This window comes from Diceros bicornis, chromosome 10 (assembly GCF_020826845.1).
Source record: "Diceros bicornis minor isolate mBicDic1 chromosome 10, mDicBic1.mat.cur, whole genome shotgun sequence".
Classification (NCBI taxonomy): Eukaryota; Metazoa; Chordata; class Mammalia; order Perissodactyla; family Rhinocerotidae; genus Diceros; species Diceros bicornis.
The window spans coordinates 8,169,786-8,191,794 of NC_080749.1; the positions used below are offsets into that span (position 1 = coordinate 8,169,786).

At 41.2% G+C, this 22,009-nt stretch overlaps 1 protein-coding gene across 3 annotated transcripts in view; it reads right to left on the bottom strand.

The window, feature by feature from the left end:
- The window catches only part of CNTNAP5 (contactin associated protein family member 5), a 757,303-nt gene that overhangs the window by 218,852 nt on the left and 516,442 nt on the right, over positions 1-22,009 (bottom strand). For all 3 annotated transcript variants that reach the window (XM_058548782.1, XM_058548783.1, XM_058548784.1), the window contains one exon: positions 15,518-15,718. In XM_058548782.1, coding sequence (XP_058404765.1) covers positions 15,518-15,718 — 201 coding nt within the window. The remainder of the gene's footprint in view (positions 1-15,517; positions 15,719-22,009) is intronic.

Below are 22,009 nucleotides of genomic sequence, written 5' to 3' on the forward strand. Positions count from 1 at the left end.
AAGGCAATTGAGAAGAAGCAGACACAAGAAAACCTCCCAACCCCCCATAATTTGCCTAAAAGCAGGACATACATTTTCAAAGGTGTTCCTCCACCCCTCTCTACCAAGAAGGACAAAAGTTAATCACTGAGAGACAACTTTAGATCCTACCAGCCTGGAGATGGCACCAGAGTAATCTATATAACAAACTTCACTAACTAGCCTTTATCTCCATACTTGGAAGCTAAAACTGCTTTCCTTTCTTCTATCATTTCTCCACAAATTTATTGTTTGTAATTGAAGAGTTATATAAGCTGGAGCTCTAAGCTCCCTCTTTGAATTACTCATTTTCCCTGGTATACTACCAGCATACATGAGGTATATGTATTAATAAACTTCTCTTTGTTTTTCGCTTGTTAATTTGCCTTTTATTACATGGGTCTCAGCCAATAACTTGAAAGTTTAGAGAGAAAATTATTTTTTCTCCCCTTCATATTTCATTCCGGGCAATGAGTTGTAAGCAGAAGTGACATATGTCACTCCCAGGCTGCAGCAGGTTTGCGGCACTCCAGAGCCCTCTTTTCCTCTTCCAAGATGGCCAGTAACACTTGAGAGAGGAGTTCCTCCATCCCTCTGAATCCTGGAGGCAGAAGAGATACAGCAGAGCCCCGAGCCAATCCATGACGAATATCTGGCCTGCTTGAAAAATGAAAGCTTGTTGTTTTAAGTCTTTGAGATGTTCTGGTTTTTATTTTGTTGTTGTTATTGCAGAAGAATTTAGCCTATCCTATCTAATATAGAAATGGCAACTATTGTTTTTCAAAATACTTTTTCTGACCAGACTCTTACATAATTTTCACGTACAAGAAAGATTTTTTGAGCACTTACTTTGTATCACGTGCCAAGCTAGGCTCTAGAAGTATTTGGAAATTAGTAAGACTCAGTGGTTATTCTTGAAGAATTCACAGAGTTGGAAAAGTCTCACTTAGAAAAGAAAGGTTTATTTCAATTTTACCACTAAGGAAACTCATGTCCTCTGTGCCTTTTAGCTGCCAACAAATTGCCAACCCGGCGCTCCTCCTGCCACCATATCCCCATTTCCTTTTAAGAAGCTTATTGCAGGATGGCATTGCTTTGAACAGTTACGTCCAATGTCTTGGACTCTGGTTTTTCAACATCATAACTTGTTGGCATTGAGAAGATTACACAGGGTTATTTGCCTAAGATCATGTCTCCATGTTGAGAATCCGTTCAACTTTATTCAAGATACAAAATGAGACAAAATACAGAATCCTAATTCAGAGACAATTCCCCAAAAGGTTGTTTTTCTTTGTCTTTCTTTCCTTCCTTCCTTTCTTCCTTCCTTCCTTCCTTCCATCCTTCCTCCCTCCCTCCCTCTCTCTCTCTTTCTCCCACCCTCCCTCTCTTTGTCTCTTCCTCTTTCTTTCTGTCTTTCCTCCCTTCCTCTCTCTCTCTCTCACATAATATTCCCAAGGTAGTTTCTGCAACTACTCCAATATTCTCACATCTTATCCTTTCTAAACTCAATCCAAAAATTCTGCTGAATATACAGATGGATTGTGAGAGTGTCAGCAACTTCATTTCTGATTTTCTCCTTATCTGACTTCTTTTCCTTGTCAGTGTTGTGTTCACAGAGAGAATTAGTCTTCTATTCTTGGGGGCATCTTATGAAATGATTACCCAGATAGATTTTGGAGTGACTTCTGACTGTATCTATATAATGGTTTACTAGGCAAAATCCAGTCTTGGCTTGATTCAGTCTAAGGGAATGTTATATAACTGGCATCTGGGTAGCTGGTGGGCTGGCAGAGTCAAGCCAGGATTGTTTTTGCTTGTCAATAAAACTGAATTTAATCATAACAGGTTTTACTAGATTCAGGTGTATTTTTACAGGTATGGATAGGGTCATGCGATTCTTACTTTACTTAACCTCTTTGAACCTCAGTTTGTTCTTCGGTAATAACCTACATCTCACGAGATTGTAAGGATTAGTGAGGTGATTTTACAGTTCATCTGTACTAGCAACTAAAATACTTATTAAAAAGCCTGGCACATTGCAAGTACTAGATTCAAAAACTAGGCTTAACGTTAATATCTTTCCTTTCCCTTTTTCCCCAATTTTAAGTGCCTCCTACACAGGAATTATCATGAATATGAAAAGAAAAAAAAAGAATACATAAAATGCATATGGACATAATATATATGTGCGTATATATCATAAGCAGGCATACATAAGTAAGGGTTTGTTTTACATATGTATATACATATGACATATTATAACCAGCTACATGTATCGCATATAAATATGCTCTCTTCAGTGAACACATCTCTTCTCATTTGGCAGAACCATCACACAGAACAAGGTGTCCAGACTCAGGATCTCAACCCTGTTTTTCCTTCATCGTCTCTTGACATCTGTCGCTGATTTTTGAGAGCGTGGCCTTTGAAGTTAGATCTACTTGGATTCAGATCCTCCCTATAAAACCTAGGACAAGTTACTTTACCTCTAAGTCTCCATTTCCCATTTATATAACTGGAATAACAGGATCTTATTCAATGGTAGATGTAAGAATATAAAATTGTGTGTGTAATTTTTTTTATGTTTATAATGTAGCTCCCAGAAAATTTTAAATTGCTCACATAGCTCACATTATATTTCCTTTGGACTATTGTTTTAGAGTCTACTTTGTTCATCAAAACCAATGACTATTTTATTTTCCTTTCTATTTCTATGACCCCATGCTTCTTACCTTTTTCCTTGACCACTGAGATAGATACCTAACTAGTCTCCTTGTCTGTAGTCTCCTTCTGACTCAATCAGTTCTCTCTACAACCACGTGGTTAATCTTCCTATTAGGTCACTCTCCAGCTCAAGCATCTTCTTCATGCAGTGAAAGTAGTACAGAATCATGCTGCCCAGTATCTGAAACATGGAAGGGTCTCTCTCCTGCCTGCCCTTTTTCCTTCCCATCCTCTTTGCCTCCTCATCTGAAACAAGCAGCAACCATCTCAACTGCTTCATTCCTAAATATAATCTCTCCCTTAGTCCCTGAGGGTGAGTCACACTACCCTTCTTCCATGCCTTTCCCATCACAATGACTCCTGCGGATGCTGTGTCTAAAAAGAAGTGACATCATTCCATAGAAAATCTCTGGCATTTACCTAAGTAGAAGTAATTTCTTATTTCCAGAGCACTTTACATCTCACTAACGTATACATATTGTCTCTAGTCTTCCCACAAGGGTATAGCCATCTTAAATGGTAGTAGCCATTATGGCCAGCCCCCTTACATGTGCATTCGCAATCCCTGAAAAAGCCTGCAAGTTAGGTTAAAATGTTACCTATTTTGCAGATGAGAAAACGTGACTCAGAGACTCAAGTTATATGACCTGAAAATAGCCACTCAGCAAATAAGTGGCAGAGCAGGGGAATTCAGTAATTTTTTGCTCAGAGCCTAAAACATTTCTTCTATGCTGAACTGAAATTACGACTCAACAATCTCTGTAACACCTAGCACACTGCTTGGTATTTCTCATCAGATGCCTACAGACACACACACACACACACACTACATACACACAGCAGAAAGCATGGAGGAATAAAAACACCATAATGCACTCAATCCCTCCTCTTAGCAAAAGTGAGAGGACAGTGAAAATTATGTTTAGAAAGGCACCTCTGTCATTTCAAAAGAACTTAGGTAAATTGAAAACTTAAATTAAAAAGAGTGCTAGTTCCCAACCATTTTTTATCCTTCCAACGATGTGGGTACAATTAATGTTGTTTTTGCCATCCTCATTCTTAGAGATGGAGAAACCAACGCTCACAGTTGTTGCGTACCTTATGGAAAGTCAGATGACCTAAGCTAGTGGACCAAGTGCTTGGACCAAGGCAAGTGAGGCCCCCCCTGGGCTCTTCACTGGCACTCTGCTGCCTTCCCTTTGGCATGGTTATGGCAAAGACTCAGGCGGGAAGGAAGTCAGCATCAGTCCCAACTCCTAATAACAAGCTGTGAGGTGCCATTAAATCACAGTCTGTGTAGACGGATGGGCCTCATCTGTGCAGCTGGTATAACTGCATTTCCATAACTACCTAAGAACCTATTGAATATGTTTATAAAGCAAATACCATAACAGACGCATAAATACTCTAAGGTAAGAAATCATTATTCTTGCTGTTCTTGACTTGTTATGACCTTGGAGAAGCTTCATACCTTCTTTGCCTGATCAGTATTACCATATGGAAAGTACGTTCTGAGAAGATCAGGTGCATGAAGGTGTCAAAAAATATCACCTACTACATAAATAAATTATCATATTTCATGGCCTTAAGAGTCTCAGAAAAGTTCTTCCTTTTTTTTCTTGATTTGTTTGTTTTATCAACCCCTCTAGTTCCTTACTGTGACAAGAAAGTAATAAACTGTGACATGTATTTTAACTCACTTTGTGTTGGTTAGTATAGAGTCATGAAGTGTCAGGGCAGAAAGGACACTAGGAGAACATCAAATATAACCTGCTAGGATTAAAGATGAGAAACTTGAGGCCCATAAAATGTAAGTACCTTGTTCAAGGTCACAGAGAGTCAATGGTGGAGCCAGGAGTGGGACGGCAGCTCCCACCTCCCAGTCCAGCCCTTTCCACTCGATGAAGCCGCTTTCTGCCTGCGAGAGTCTCTGCCGCAGGCTTGTTTTATCTTGGGTCCCCTGACTTAACAGAAATACTAGTCACACTTAATATTAATTAAGGAGGAATTTTCTATTTATTCAAGAACTACTTACTAAAAGTTTTCTAGGTGCCTTGTACTATTCTAGGCATTCTGGGGATACAGAGGTGAATGAGACAAAGAAGTTCTCTCTTTCTTGGAGCTCACATTCTATTGACAGAGGCAGATAGTAAATAAACAAATAAATAGGAAGAAAATACCAGTTTTAATAACCTCTATGCAGAATATTAAAATAGGATGAAGTGATAAAGAGTGATGGAGGGGATACTTCAATTATATGTAAAATTTAGGTTGAGCACTAAGCAAGGAAGAGGAATGAAGCTTCTGAGTAGAGATAACAGCTAGTGCATCAGGACTAGGAAGTGGGGGGCCAAACAGGATAAAGGGAAACAGGGCCTAGTTTATTTGGCGAGGGGGAAAACAGGAGCTAGGGAGGGGCCTCAGCCTGAAGAGCTCTGAAGCCACAGTAAGGAGTCTGAGTTCTATTTCAAGGGCACGAGGAAGGGTTTGAAGCCAGGTTATATCATCTCATTTTGGAAAGATCATCTTTTAGGCTATTATGTGAGATATAAACAGTAGGGAGGTGGGATAGGAGAGGAAGTATGGATCCGATGCACTTGTCTAGTCTGTAGATGATGGGGGCTTGAATTTTCAGGTGGTAGCCGTGGAACTGGACGGAAGAGGCTGGAGGCAAAGTCAGCTGTGACTGATGAGTTTGAGTATTTGTTGGCGTACTGAGGAGAATGGAGATGGTGAAGAGAGAATGAGTCCTAGGTTTTGGCCTTAAGGATCTAGGTAAATGATGGTACCATTTATTAAGATGAGAAAGACAGACAGATGAGTTGATCTGAGTGGTTGGCAGAGGTAGGGAGGGGACATAGACTTAATTCTAACACTCAAAAGTGCTAATAGGTAGGTAAATACCATATTTACAAACAAGTGAACTGCAGTTTAGAAAGTAAGTATGCCCACAAGCCAGCAAAAGGTAAATCTCAAAATTGAACTCTGTCACCAGACATAGCATGGGATTCTGAGACCTTCTCCTGGTAGCAAGGGGAGCTATTATTTCTCTTGCTCTTTGAAAAGTGTGATAAAATACTGGTTAAAATAACATCAGTACACTGAAAGTCTACTATATGGGAAACACAGCATCGGTCTAATTAAATTTCACGGATAAGCAAACTGAGGCTCAGAAAGCCCACGTAACTTGCTCAAGATCTCACAGTTAATAAGTGAAGAAAGTGAAATTTAAGACTAAGTTTTATGATTCCAAAATTCATGCTTCTTTTCACGTTGCTGCCACTGTACTACATCTGAAGATTAGAAAATGGGATTCTTCTTCCTGCAAGCACATTTGAGATAAAGTAAGTGAAGATGGTCTTTCATAAAGTAGAGAGAAAAATAAAAACTTTATCTTATACAGGGTTCACATGTTGATTCCTCGGCAACCCACATTGATTATTTAAGGAATTAATGGTCTGAACAGAAATTCATTTGCAGCCAGGTACTTACCATGTCTTGAATTAACGTGGGATAGTTTTTATTTTCCTCAGATACACACCCACATCTCTAGCTCCATTAAAATGTATGTCTTCTTTGTAAAATCCACCCACCTCTAATTTTGACTTTATGTCTCCAGTGAAACACCAAGAGTGAGTTATTACGACATTAGGAAAGGTGGCTTTCACGCACAGTAAAATGCACTGACTTGATTCATGTGATGCTCTCTTTATATTTTTTAAAACCTGTGGCAAACTCTTATAAACACATTCTAGCAGCATTGCTTTAAGGGTGATAAACGTCCCTAAGAGGGAAAAATGGAGAGTCAGACACATTTCCATCCTGAATTAGAACTGAGTAATCAATAGTTGGCAGGACCCCGGAGTGAAGAGCCTACACTGAGTTAGAGAGACCTGGATTTGAGTCCTGATTCTGCCCTGCATTTGCTATATTTCCTTAGGCTAGCTGACTATTCATGCAAAATTTTGAAGAAGACATAGCAGTTCTAAAACATGTTTATACACTCACCCCATTAAAAGCTAGAATCAAATTTCCCTTCCTTTGAATGTAGGTCAGCCTAAGTGACTGTCTTCTAATAATTAGAAAGCAGCAGAAGTAATACTGCATGATTCCTGACGCTAGGTAATAAAATGCAACATTGCTTCCACCTGGCTCTCTCCCTCTCTTGGGACGTTTGTCCCTGAAACCCAGCCACCATGTTACGAGAAAGTCAAGTAGCCACATGGAAAGAACGCACGTCCAACTGAGGTCCCAGCCACATGCTTAATTGAGGACCCCAGCCAACATCCAGCACCCATTGAGTGAGTGAGACCCCAGCCCCAGCCCCAGGCAATGTGGAGTGGAGCAGAGAGGCTCAGGTCTTTTTTTTTTTTGAGGAAGATCAGCACTGAGCTAACATCTGATGCCAATCCTCCTCTTTTCTTGCTGAGGAAGATTGGCCCCGAGCTAACATCCGTGCCCATCTTCCTCTACTTTATATGGGACGCTGCCACAGCATGGCTCTACCAGCAGTGCCTCAGTGCACGCCTGGGATCTGAACCGGCGAACCCCGGGCCACCGCAGCACAGCGCACGCACTTAACGGCTTGCACCACTGGGCCAGCTCCGAGAGGCACAAGTCTTGCTGGACTCTGCCCAAAATGCAGATGCATGAGCAAAATGAAGGTTACCGTTATTTTAAACCACTAAATTTTGTGGCAGTTTGTTAAATAACAGTTCATAATCAGAACAGAAGATGAACCTTTTCTTTGGTTACCTGAATCCTCCTTTCACTATTTTCCTTCCCTCTGTGAGACCTTTCTTCTTTTTCTGTATGTTAATTTGGAATGCAGGTGGAGGTTAAAGCCACAGAGACATTTATTTGAAACTGGTCTCTAGCACTTAGCAATTATAAGACTTTGGGCAAACCACCTAATGTCTTAGACACTCCCCTTTCATCCATAACTCAGAAAGATAATACAAACTTCACAAGACCATTGAGAGGATTAAGTGAAATAATGTGTTTCAAATGCCTGGCAGAGTAAAGGTCTCAGTAGCCAAGAGCCAATATCAGTAGCAGCAGTGGTAGTATCAAAGAGCATGCATTATAGGAACCATGAGTTTCTCTATAGATTCCCGCTGCACATGAGGTAAAAATAGACTTTTATTAAAGAGATTTCAAATACTTCCCTAGTATTTTGTCTTCCAGATGTCATGGCATAGTTTTGTGTTCTAGGTTATGGTGCTCCTGTGACAAAAACTGTTCTTAGTAGTATGGTGACAATCTGGTGTAGTGAAAGGGCCATGGACTTTGGGATCAGTTCTATACATGTAATGTGTGTGTCTGTGTGTGTGTGTCTGTGTGCATGTGTGTATCTGGAGAGAGAGAAAGATGGAGGGACAGAAGGAGTGAAGGAAGGAAGGAAGACAATGTAGGTATTTGGGAGGGGTGTGCTGTCGGGGACAAGGATTTCAGCTCTGACGGAGACCTCTAAGACTTGTGAGTGTGGTGGGTAGGCTGGCAGTAGGAAAGTGGTGAGTCAAGTGGCCAAAGCAAGGTCAACTCCGTTTAGTTGGGGGAGCAAGTACACAAGTACTGCCATGAGTCAGAAGCGATCAGAGATGGTCTCTTAGCCTTTTGCTGACAGCATTGAGCTAGACTGTGGGGATCAGAGCTGTTAAGACATGGTTTCTGTACTCAGGGAGCTTGTAGCTGTTTCTAGTTCACCAGACATAGGAAGTGACCTAAAATCTCTATGGGCTTAGCAAATTATGGATACCTGGTTTAGCCTGACTTAAATAAACTGACATTAGCCTTTGGATTTGAAATAGGAAGAGAAATCCCTTGCATAAATGTACCCCGTGACTTCCCTGCACACTTAAAATAAACTCCATAGACTTGGCCTTGCGTGATCTGGTCTCTGGACACCCCCAACTTTGTTTCCCTATCACCCTCGCTCCCTCTTCTCTCTCCACTATCCACATTGGCCTTCTTGCTGTTCCTCAGCCTGGAATCTTCTGTCCCGGATATGCACATGCCCCACACCCTCCCTCCACCCAGGACTCTGGTGGCGTGTACGCTCCTGGCCAAGGGCCTTTCCTACCACTCCATCCGAAATAGAACTCCTCATGCCTGGTCAGTCTCAGGCTCCTTACTCTTTTTGACTTTTCTTCCTCACATTTTTCATGAATTTATTCTGTGTGTGTGTGTATGTGTGGGGGGTGTGTGTGTGTGTGTGTACGCATGCATGTGTATTTGGTTTGTTTCTGTCATCCCTACCACAATCACGTGGGCAGGAACTCTATTTTTTCAGTGTTCCATTCCCACAGGCCAGAAAAGTATGTGGCACATAATGGATAATCAATAAATACTTATCGTATGAAAGAAAATATACTCATCTGTTAATTGATCTTGTTTGGTACAAATGTTGGGGACAAAGAGTTTCAAGTTTAGTAAACCCCAGAGTACACTGAAGTGCTATTTCTTTTCTATCAATAATTTGGCTTTTCTGCATCACAATTCCTTACCTAGATTTCTAAACCTCATCATTAGTTCTGTACGCCTTTGAGGTTGAATATTACAAATGGACATCAGGGTTTATACACACAAGCACATTTATAGATCTATTTGGATACACAAAGAGTATATGATGAGCATATATCATTACATAAAACATATTATATAGCATATACTCTATAGTGTATAAAGTGTGTGTGTACATATATAGTCCTACATATTAGTATATATTTATATACATACACAGTCTAAACTATATATCACATATTATATATATAGCCAGTTAGCTGTATGCTCACTAAAATATCATTAATTAAGGGAAAAGAAGAAAATTGAGAATTTTAGAACACTTTAAAAGAAATAGTATTTTATCAGTTTCAAATCCATTGGAACATAACTAGGTAAAGCAATTATTTCCAGGTAGAAACCACTCACATGCCTGCATGAATGAATGAACGGGAATGACTTTAGCCCATTACTGGTAGAGAAAATAGGGACTCTGAAGTGCTATGGGGCTCTGAGTCATCAGTCCTACTGAGGAACTTAAGCAATCTTCATGACAAACTTGTTTGCATGAGGATTTACTTGACAAATGCTTTCTGTTCAGAACCAAAGTAAACTCCAGCCCAAGCTGTCCTACAGCAATTAGGTTACAAAGTAGAGGAGTCTGAATTTCCAGTGGTTTCATGTGTATCAATACTGACTTCTTCCTCAGCCTTAGAGAGCTCATAGCTTTATCGAGGAGGGTATTCCCAAGTGGACTTTCACTACACAAAGTAGTAAGTGCAAAAACATGCATACACCAGATACTTAAACCCCAATGAGTAAATCCATTGAGAGAATTCCAGGCACCATGGATACTATGGAAGAGAATTTTGAGATAGGCAGGACTTTCCATCCCCATTCCCAGCAGGGACCTGGGCACTGGGCTTTCCCAGGTGACTACCTTCCTATACGCCTCTCAATCTTGATTTCCTTCCAGGGGGAGGTGTGGGCTATGGAGCTAATTGGCCATGTGATTTTTTTTTTTTTTGTGAGGAAGATCAGCCCTGAGCTAACATCCATGCCAATCCTCCTCTTTTTTGCTGAGGAAGACCGGCCCTGAGCTAACATCTATTGCCAACCCTTCTCCTTTTTTTCCCTTCTTCTCCCCAAAGCCCAAGGAGATAGTTGTGTATCATAGTTGCACATCCTTCTAGTTGCTGTATGTGGGACGCTGCCTCAGCATGGCCTGACAAGCGGTGCGTCGGTGCGCACCCGGGATCCGAACCCCGGCCGCCAGCAGCAGAACGCGTGCACTTAACCTCTAAGCCACGGGGCCAGCCCCCATGCCACGTGATTCTAAAGCATCTTCCAGACTGTGGCCTCAATATTCCCTTTTATGTTCTCTGTGTGAGTGTTTCCTAAACTGGGTTCTGTTTCATTTCATATGCTCATCACATGTTCCCTTCAGGAGCCTAGCCTCAGGCAAAATTCCTATGGAGGTGCTGACAGTGAGAAAAGGCCTGGGCTCAACCAGGATAGCCCTTATCCCTGGGGACACAGTAGCCACCTCCTCCCCAATGTCAAGTTGCCCTGAGCATTGGTGGGCTGATGATTCCTGTCTTGGAAGCTGCTCTGTGGTACAGGGCCTCAGGCCCTGCATAAAGCTCAGGGCAGGAAACAGCAAGCACAGTGAAAAGAACTACAAAGTTGCATGGGAATAGCAAAAACACCTTTCCCATGGACCCCATGGCTAGAATTCCCATCCTTCCATGAGTTTCTAGTATAAACTTTCAGTTAAAGAGACAGATGACACATTCCATTGGCTGGTACTTACCAGCAGCTCTGGGGAAGAATATCAGAGGAAACTGTCAGAAAATGACAGTGTCACGGTCCAGTCACTAACTGAATGAAAAAGGCACAGTGGTAATCCAGGCCTCAACTTATCCTGCCTGTCTTCCCTCTCTACCTCCCTCTGCTGCTGCTAAATAAATGGCACCAACGCCAGAGCCAGGAGCAGACAGAAGGAGGCTCTGGGGACGCCTATGTGCGGATCCACAGGATGGGCCTGTGAAGGAGTGCGTGAGCCACGGAAGCTGCTGCACTAGGCTAGGGCACTGCAAACTCTTTGAAGCTGCCTGGGAATTTGCCCAATTCAAGCCACCCTGACAACCACATGGCATTAGCAGAGGTGACTGTGGCTGCTCTTCTCTCTCTTCACCTACATTTTCTTACAAAACAAGGAAAATTATATAAAATCACGTTTTCCCTGACTATTCCATTTCCTTGTGAGTTTTGGCTCTTGGGGGTTTGCACGGTGTATTAGAAACAGCATCCTTGCTTTGACTGCAGGCGACGCTAGGTGCAGACACTAGATCTGTCCCTGCCCAGCTGTGTGGCATTAGTCAAGCATCTTACTCTCTCTGAGGTTCTGTTTCCTGAAAAGCCAGATGGGGATAGTAACCCTGACTGTGCAGATCTGTTGTTTGGATTAGAGATAAGGCTTGTACAGCACCCCACACGTGTCCTCACATAGGAAATATTATTAGTCATTGGTGGCCGTTTGAACAGTTCTTTATTTGTCTCTCATCTTGCCTTCTTTTATTTCTTCCCTATTGTATATAGTACTGAGGAGATCATATAGCAAGAAGGCATCCTCCACATTCTCTTCTTATTGACTTGAGTCCATTGTAGCCACAATTTACAATATTTTATAGCTTCTACTAACTCTAGTTATCAGTAGTATCTCCCTCCAATAAGCTATGAGAATCAGCCTATACATTTTTTTTAATTAACAAAAAATACGTATAATTGTTTTTGACTCCTGTTTGTATTTATCTGATTGCTAAAGTTGAAATAAGATAGTAGTACCAATTGCTGGGAAATGATGGAACTCAATACCACAGTGTTGTTGGGAGTATAAATTGGTAAATCCTTGATACATTGCAGGAGTCAATATGGCAAAAACCTTAAAAATATGCACACTCTTTGCCCTGGAAATGGCACCTCAAGGAATTTATCCTAAGGATATAAACAGTTTTGTTCACAAAGATCTATGTGCCCAAATGGTCCTGCAGCATTTGTAATAGTGAAAATACAGGAACAATCTAAATGTCCTAAATAGGAGATTTGTTAATTTTGTATATCCACTGTGGTACATTTGCATAATGGAAGACTCTGTTGTTAATAAACATTATGGTATAAAGTCATATTTATTGATACGGCAAGATATTTGTACATTGTGTGTGTGTGTGACAAATACAGGTAGTAAAACAGTATCTCAGGTGGGCCCGGCTTCAGCAGATAAGAGAGAAACTTGCACAGTTCTTCCAGACAGGCAGGTAGATAAGGACGTGGTCTCCATCCCTCTCCCCTTCTCCCCCTGGCCTTCTCTGAGGGAAAGGGGTTGGCTCAATAATTAGAGAGATTAGGAAAACATCCCTGCAGATGTGTGCTTGTTATGAACTGACTGCTTGTGTTCCTCCAAAATTCATATGTTGAAATCCTAACCCCCAATGTAGAGGTATTAGGAGGTGGGCCTTTGGGAGGTGATTAGGTCATGAGGGTGGAGCCCTCATGAATGGGATTAGTGAGGGTTCTCTCACTCTCTTTCTGCCATGTAAGGATACAAGGAAAAGTGAGTTGTCTGCGACCCAGAAGAAGCCCTGACCAGAATCTGGCCATGCTGGCACCCTGGTCATGGACTTCTCCAAAACTGTGAGAAATAAATTTCCATCTTTCATAAGCTAGCCAGTCTGTTACTTTGTTATAAGAGCCCCTATTAAGACAGTGCCCTGGGCATGGGCTCTCAGATTCATTTGCCTACAATGGTGCACACTCATGTCTCCACCCCCCTCGCTTCCATGAGGTGAGCACTCCTGAGCCCAGGGGCTCTGTCCCCACACTGAGGAGTGTGAGGCTGGGGCCACATCTCTATGGGGCTTCTGTCTGAAGTCCCACCTCACCCACTAGCAGAGCCTGGTCTGCAAGTGGAGGCTGAGGGGCAAGCAGGTCCCCTTGGTCTCTGGTCTGCGCTGCGTTCTCCAAGCCAGCTCACAAGAAGAAAGTAGATACTGTACGTACACACCCATTGTCCTCCTTCATCTACTGCATTTGACTCAGAACTCACAGGGGAAAAGAGGATTAATGAGTGTCCTCAAACCCCAACATACAGATAGTATGTTCTCACTGTGTTTCTGTAAATATCACGTGGGAAAACATCTGGAAGGATACACACCTAAATGCAACATTGGTCTTTTCTGGGTGGTGAGATTATCTGCACGCATGCTTTATAATTATTCTGTTTACACTGTTGAAATAAAACAAAATGCTCCTTTGAGCTTCCATTACAGTACAAATTTTAGACCTTGCCTACTGGGATGGAGGCTGTGAGCAAGGAAAGAAACATGACACTAGCGTTTGTTGTATCAGGCCTATTACATACCAGGCCTGGTACAAGGAGCGGTGCAGACTACAAGTTTCCTTCAGTCCTCACATGAGCTTTAATTCAAGATTTTCATCTCAATTTTTCAGATGGTAAAATTTTTCGGGCTGTAGAAATTTGGCACCTTGCACAAGGTCACATGACTAGTAAGAGGCAGAGTCAAGACGTCACTCTCAATATGGTCTGTCCCCAAATCCACACCCTTCCCACTTGAATATGCTCAGGGAATTAAAGACAGTTGAGCTTGAAAAAATAGCATGCACAAAGGCAATGGTGTAGCCAAATGGATATCACAGAATGCCAACACTGAAGAAAATCCCATAGTCAGAACGAGCATACTCCCATTTTTCCTAAAATTCCTTCAAACCCATCCTTAGAAAACTAGAAGCAACACAATGAAAAGACGGCAGGATGGTTTTCAGAGACAGGCAGTCTGTAAACAGTGCTGAGAGCGACACGTGCAGGCTTGACAGCCAAGGGAGAGAAGCAGGAACAAATATAAACCCTGGATCTCTCACGGCAGCACCTCCTGAGGATGCTGGAAAAAGGGACACCAGCCGTGCCTCCCATCTAATCAGCCCAGCGAGCATGGCTGACTCCAGGGAGAGTACAATAACTGATTTTCACAATGACGATCCTGAGTTATCAAGAAAAGGTTACATATTATGTTCAGAATTCTCTGTTTAAGAAGGCAAGGAAGCATGTAATCATTCGAGAAAGATTTTCATTTCAAATAGTTAAAAAGTTTTTGAAAAGATTTTTGGTGCTTAAAGGGATAAGTGACAGTTATCTGGAAAATTCACTTACGTGGAACAATGTCTTCCCTCAAGATTCTAGATCAGTGAGGCGGTGTGTTATATTTAGCTAGGCTTCAATCACTTCTCTTTCGTTGACATTTCCTTGTCTAACACTCTCAAGCCTCTCAAAATTCCTAACTTCCAAGCACTGGATTGTAAGTTTCCTAAGGCTAGAGATTCTGACACCCTTTCTTGGATATTCCACATCCCTGTGGTACTCAGGTTTTTTTTTCTGCCATGAAACAAATGACGAACTGATATTTACAAAAATGACTGACTCCCAAGGCACGCACAAATGTTGACAAAGCCCTCCTGACATTTTGTAAAATCTTTTTTGGGTTTTGGTAAGCAGTCCTAGAAGCATTTTTTTGCAAGCATGTTAATAACAAAATCGACAATTCACTCTAAAAAATAACCATAGGAAAAGTAAATAAATGGGATTAACCCAATTTTTTTCTAAAAGTAAACTTTATTTTAAAAAAAGAGTCATCTCCACTAAGGCCTGCACTTTTCAGGTGACATTGGTGCTGCAAACACACAGGACCATGCCTGCCTGCCCTGCTGGCCTCCCTGTCTAACAATGCCTGCTTATGCACCTTTCACCTTGGACATGACTCAATGCTCTTTGGTGAATCTGCCAAGATCCTTGGTGCTTTCTCATGCTATTCCCTCTGTCAGAAACATCATTTCCTGCCTCTGCACTTCTTTGTCTAGCTCAAATGCTCCCACAAGTGCCATTGCTCTCAAGAAACTTCTCATTCTCACAACTGTTGCAGGATGGGTGTTGCCATCATTCCCTTTTTGAATATGAGGAGAAAATCTTGAAAGGCCCCAGACTCTCTATAGGTCAGACCCTGGGTATCAGAGCCAGAATGTGTACATCCCAAGTGCTCTTCTGGGTGCGTTTCTCTCCACTGCACATTGAACACTGTAACTTTAGACCCCTTGCTGGCAAATACCCCTCTCCTCAATATTCTGGGTTTGCAGGGCCCATTCGTCACACTGTGGTCACCCTGTGTGGCCAATGCAGAGGGGCAGGGGCAGGGGTGAGCCTTACCTGGCGTGTTGAGCAGGCGGGACCTCCTGCAGTGGTAGGCCACCTCCTGCTCACAGTGCTCTGAGCCATCGATCACAGCCTCCAGCTGCTCCAGCCTGCTACCATAGTCCAAGGTCATGGTGTAGGGCTTCTCAGGGTCGGTGCCCCGCACACGGGTCAGCTCTGTGTTGTTGTGCTGCACTGATGTCCAGACCTTGTCCTCTGCCCAGACAACACAACCCAAAGAAGGAGATGTTAGAAGGAAGGTCGAAAGAGGATCATACTTACATATCTCAATAAAGCTGAAAAAAAGGGAAAATAAGATCAAACAAATTGTGTGTTGGGTGGCTCAACATGCAACCATTAATTGCCACCTGAACACTCTACTCATGCAAAGAATTTGACCAGGGAATTTTTGTTCCTCATAAAGCTCCACCCACAGTTACTATGAGAGTTAACAATCTTAAGAGCTAAATGTGTGGAGCCTTCACTTCACAGGCTTTATGCTAAGCATTTAATGCCCATTGTCTCATTTTAAATTGACATTACCTAAATCAGCATGGAGTCAATACTGCCATGTCAGAAATGAGGGAAAAGTGAATGAGGAAAATTAGGCTGCTTACCCAAGGTTACATAGTAAATGACTAAGAACTGGAATCCAGGATGTCTGACTCCAAAACCCATACTTCCAGCTATTGACACACACTCCCTCACAGGAGAAACACCAGCCTAAATTATTGTCTCAGAGAACCATAAGTACCACGTTGAAAATAAGACCTATACACAGAAAGTATCTGTAAAATATATATCATTAACAAGGATGACATAGTGTAATGCACACTGTGCATGTAAGGCACTCAATTGCAGTTTTTTATTATTTATTTTCCATGCTACCTCTATTTGCAAAAAGGATTTTAAGAGGTTTACAATAAAAGAACACAGAGAGATGAAGACCTTTAAATCAGGTTGGGAAAACATGTTTTACCCACTACAGGTAAGAATGGAAGGTGAGGAGAAAGGAGAGGAATTTGAGTTTTAGAGCTTGAGACATCTGTATTGAAACCTATTTCTGAGAACAAGAAGCTTGGACAAGTCACTTCATTTTTCTGGGGCTCAGTTGTATCATAAGTGGAAAAAAAAAAAAGCAATACCAACAGGACTGTTAGCATGGAATAGTAACCAAAAATACAAAGTTGCAAAGCACTATCTAGGATGTATGTATCAGACATTCTGTTATAATAATCTAGACTAAAACATTTACTGCAATTGGACATAGAATTTAATTCTGAACATGCTCACAAATAAAGCAAAAGAGCAAATAGGAAGAATTGAAAAGCTTTTGTCATCTGAGAATCTTGCCCACATAATAACATCATTACTCTTCATAAATTCTCAGAACTGGAAAAGAACCTAGCATAGACATCAAGTGGTTTCCTTCTTCCCTCACCCTTAGTTTTACAAATGAGGAAACTGAGGTCTAGGAAGTAATCAAATGACCCCAGGCATATCTATTAGACAATAATGATGAGCACATATACTGAAAGTAACCACTGTTATTAATTAGTACTACTAAGAAACAGGACCATGGCTGTCGGCATGATTTAACTGAAAAAGAACTGGCAACCAGGGCGCCCAGTTTTAATACTTTCTCTATGCTAACTCTGTATATGATCTGGAATAAGTAACTTCATTGCCCTGCACTTCAGTTTTAATATATTAGAAGGAAGAGGAAGAGAAAAAGAGTTTGGTTTCAATTATCTCTATAGTGTTTTCCAACTCTAAAAAAGGAAATATTTCTTGCAGTATAAAATTAAACTCCACTCAAATATTCTGATTCATCTTAAGACTGTTTCCTAAAACCAGCCCACTGATAAACCCACGTGTCAAATCCACATGTCTCCAATGTTTAATTGAGGCAGAATTACATTTTCTATAAAGTCTAAAAAACAAATGAGAATGAAGGTTATTGGATTTTGACTTTGCTAGCAAAAATAGAACATGATTCACATTGGTAAAAATAATGTTACACAAATTAACCCAAAACTCTAAAAATGTTGATGCCAATGTAGACAAAAACTGATAAAATAACCAAAGAAAATTAATCGTTCAATAATGCAATACTGTAGTAGGAGAAACAAAGACAGTTTTGAAATGTCCATGGTGCTTAGAAGAAGAAAAGGAAAATGCAGTCTAATCTAAATTATAGATGTTACGTTCACACTAGGAAATTTTACATACATTATGTCCAGCACTCATAAGAATCTACCATGGTAGACATCAATCTAGATATAGATAAAGATACAGATACAGATACAGATATAGATATAGATATAGATATAGATATAGATATAGATATAGATATAGATATAGATATATAGGTATATGAAGGCTCAAGGAGAGAAAGTAAATTTGTCCCTAGTCTCAGTGTATTCAACCTGATTCCAAAAGTGGTCCACATAGCACTCTTAAATCATAAGAATTTGGATTTCCCTCTGAATGTAGATAGATTTTCATATCCATATATGCATTCATCTGATTGTTCATACATTCATTAATTGATTTTCTTATTCATTTACTCATTGACTCATTTTGCAAAAATCATATTCTATCTTTGGCAAGATGGAAAAGGAAGCTGTGTCAGAAAGACAATCTTTCATTTAAAGCCACTAATATTGCCAACTCCACCTTCTGGACCTTGAGGGTGAACTGAAGTTTTAATAATTCAACCACTGGCACTTTTTGATATATGCAATATACGGAAGATACAAAGGAATAATTAAGAGCTCCAAAGTGCTCCCCACAATTCACTTAACAGACATTACAAGCCCTCGCTGCAAACACAGTATGAGCGACAGGAGGAGAGATGATTACTTGAAACCCAGAGCCTCTTAGTTGGCTTTCATTTCAAAGATGCCCTTTGTCCTCTGATTATATTTCTCCTAGGAGATAGCAATACAAACACTAAAAACAAGGAAGTAATTGGATATTATTTTTTTCTATTTTTTTTCTTCCGCTTCGTGGGTGGCAGTGCAGATTAAGACCCAAGCCCTGACAAATATTCACGGGCAGGGGTCAATGCCACTCACTAGAATCAGCTTTGGAGGCTAATGCTCCTGATGACTGGCCTAGGATGAAGACGAGTGGTTTTAGCTAGGGAAGGTCTATGTGAAGTTTAGCTCTGAAGGATTTTTAAATAAGTAAGACTTATTTTGAACAGTCTTTTAGGTGGATCGGGGGAGATCCATCCAAGAACCCACACGTGCTTTAACTAAAACTGGACCCAGGAAGCCAAATGTTCAAGACGGTCAATTTAGTCAATGGGCAGTGGAGATTAGTGGACACAGCTTGGGCTCTGGAGTCAGAAGACCTGGATTTCTGTGCCAGTTCAATACTTACTGGGTAAGCAACCTTGGTCAAATTATTACTTCTCTAAAGTTCAGTTTCCTCATCAGTAATATCTGAAAGGCACTAATGATACCAACTGTACAGGATGGTTGTAAAGATTAAGTAAGGGGATTTGTGTCAGAAGGTCCATTATTAGCCAAATTACTAAGCATTTCATGGAAATCTGTGTGTACCTATTATATAAACAAATATGTCATCTCCGTCTCAAGGAGTTCACAGATATCAGATGCCAATACAGTAGTCTTCTTTATCTGTGGTTTCACTTTCTATGGTTTTAGTTACCTGCAGTCAACCGCAATCCAAAAATATTAAATGGAATATTACAGAAATAAGCAATGTATAAGTTTTAAATTGCATCCCATTCTGGGTAGTGTGATGAAATCCCACGATGTCCCAGTTTGTTACACCCAGTAAGTGAATCACCCCTTTGTCCACGCTGGATATGCTACCTGACCATGAGTCATTTAGTAGCTGTCTCAGTTATCATATCAACTGTTGCGGTATGGCAGCGCTTGTGCTCAAGTCACCCTTATTTTACTGGTTGATGGCCCCAAAGCACAAGAGCAGTGATGCTGGCAATTTGGACATGCCAAAGAAGAGCCGTGAAGTGCTTCCTTTAAGTGAAAAGGTGGAAGTTCTCGACTTAATGAAGAAAGAAAAAAAATCATATGCTGAGGTTGCTAAGATCTATGGAAAGAAGGAATCTTTCATCTGTAAAATTGTGAAGAAAGAAAAAGAAACTCATGCTAGTTTTGTACTTGTGCCTCACAAACATATGTATAGGAACAAACATAGTATATATAGGGTTCAGTACTATCTGTGGTTTCAGGCATCTAACGGGGGTGTTGAAACATATCCCCTCAAATAAGGGGGGACTACTGTATTATTAATAACAGCATCAAGGAGAAGGAGAAGCTGCAACTGGCCTCTGGTAGTTCTCACAATAGCCTGTATTCACAGGGTTCTTTCTCAGAGCATAAAGTAAGACCCGCAAGACACCTAAAGGGGAGACAAACTGAGCCTGGCCCTCCCCTGGCAGATCCATGGGGAAAAAACAGCAGTTTCAAAAGACCCAGAACAGGAAATGCTCCCCTCTTGTAGTTCTGTGAACTTCAACTCCCACTAAAGTAAACCTATAGAGCTTTCCCTATAACTCAGGTAGGTCCAGTTTCATGCAGGGACTGAGAAGTTAGTCATCTAAATGCTATGATCAGAAGAGCATCATAAAATTCACTAGGCTCCAAACACCCCTCTCTGCTGGCCTGCTCTAGCACCAGACCGTCCACCACAGGACACATGTTCTAGGTTCTAGTCTCTAGCGGTGCATCTAGGGCTCCAAGGCGCCACAAGACAGTCCGGCTTTAGAAACAAGCCTACCTGACTGGCATTGGCATTCTGCTGCATGTCAGCTGTGAGACTTTGGGCAAGTTATACAACATCTCTGAAGTTTTCTTGTTGAAAAATGGGGATAATTATCCATGACAACATTATAATGATTCGGCGTCATGTTTTACATGAACACAGAACAGGTTGTCTGACACGCAAACAAGTAAAGAATCTATACATCAGAACTTTTCTCTAACGTTCAAATGAGGACTGAGACTTCATTCCTTAGAGAACGGGGTGGGGGGGGGTGTGTGCAGCGCATCCGGCAAATGAGGTTAACAAGCAGGATGGAGTGCACTTTCTTGTAATAGAGTTGCTACTCTAGATAATAAATTACTACCCTCTTATTCAATTATCTTTTCATTCTAGAATACCCTCATGTGTCTCTATATTTATTTGCGTCCCTTGCATTTCCTGAAATTTCTTCAACAGAATTTGTGGTTTAGTCCTCATGGACGCAGAAACCTGGAAAACCATTGCCTTGGATACTACCATTTGCTACCCAGTTCATTCTCTATTATTTCTTCTACTGTATACCACCGTTCAGTCCCATGACGAGAAATGCAGCCCCATCTAACTTGCTCAAAGGAATACATGTATGGAGTTAGCCAAGACAAATTCTCTGCTTAAGAGAGGACTGCATTTGGAAATTTTTGAACTGGCAGGAATCTATTCAATACACTAAGGATCTCAAAATAGCAGTTTTGTTGTTAGTGCCCTCAAGTCGATTCTGACTCCCAGCACGCCTGTGTACAGCAGAGCGGAACCTTGCCTGGTCTTTCTGCGCCAAGGTCTCACCTTCTAGCACTGTATCAGACAATGCTCTGCTGCTATTCCTAGGGGTTTCACGGCCAGTTTTTCAGAAGTGGGTGGCCAGGCCCTGCTTCCTAGTCTGCCTTAGTCTGGAAGCTCTGGTGAAACCTGTCCACCATGGGTGACCCTGCCGGTATTTGAAATACCAGTGGCATAGCTTTCAGCATCACAGCAACATGAAGCCCGCACAGTATGACAACCCACAGACTGGTGGTGTGGTTCCCAAGACCAGGAAATGAACCCGGGCTGCACTGGTGAGAGCGCCGAATCTTAACCACTAGACCACCAGGGCTGGCTAAAGTAACAGTTATTAGATATTTAAAATATTTGCTTTTTTATCTGATATATGGTTTGCAAATATTTTCTCCTATTCTGTAGATTGCCTTTTCATTTTGTTGATTGTCTATTTTGTTGTGCAAAAGCTTTTTACTTTGATGTAGACCCATTTGTTGATTTTCACTTTTGTTCCTTTCGTTTTTGGTGTCATAGCCAAAAGATCATTGTCAAGACCAATGTCAAAGAGCTTCTTCCCCATGTTTTCTTCTAGATTTTTATAGTATCAGGTCTTATGTTTAAGTCGTTAATCTATTTAGAGTTAATTTTTATGAGTGATGCAAGACAGAGCTCCAGTTTCATTTTTCTGCATGTGGTTATCCAGTTTTCTCAGCACTATTTGCTGAAGTGTCTATCCTTTACTCATTGAGTGTTCTTGGCTCCCTTGTCAGATACCAATTGACCATATACGTGGTGGGTTGTTTCCGAGCTCTCTATTCTGTTACATTGGTATATGTGGCTATTTTTATGTCAGTACCATACCATTTTAATTACTATAGCAGTGAGGAAATGGAGAGATGTTGTTTAAGGGTATAAATTTGTAATTGGTAGATAAATAAGCTCTTGATATCTAAT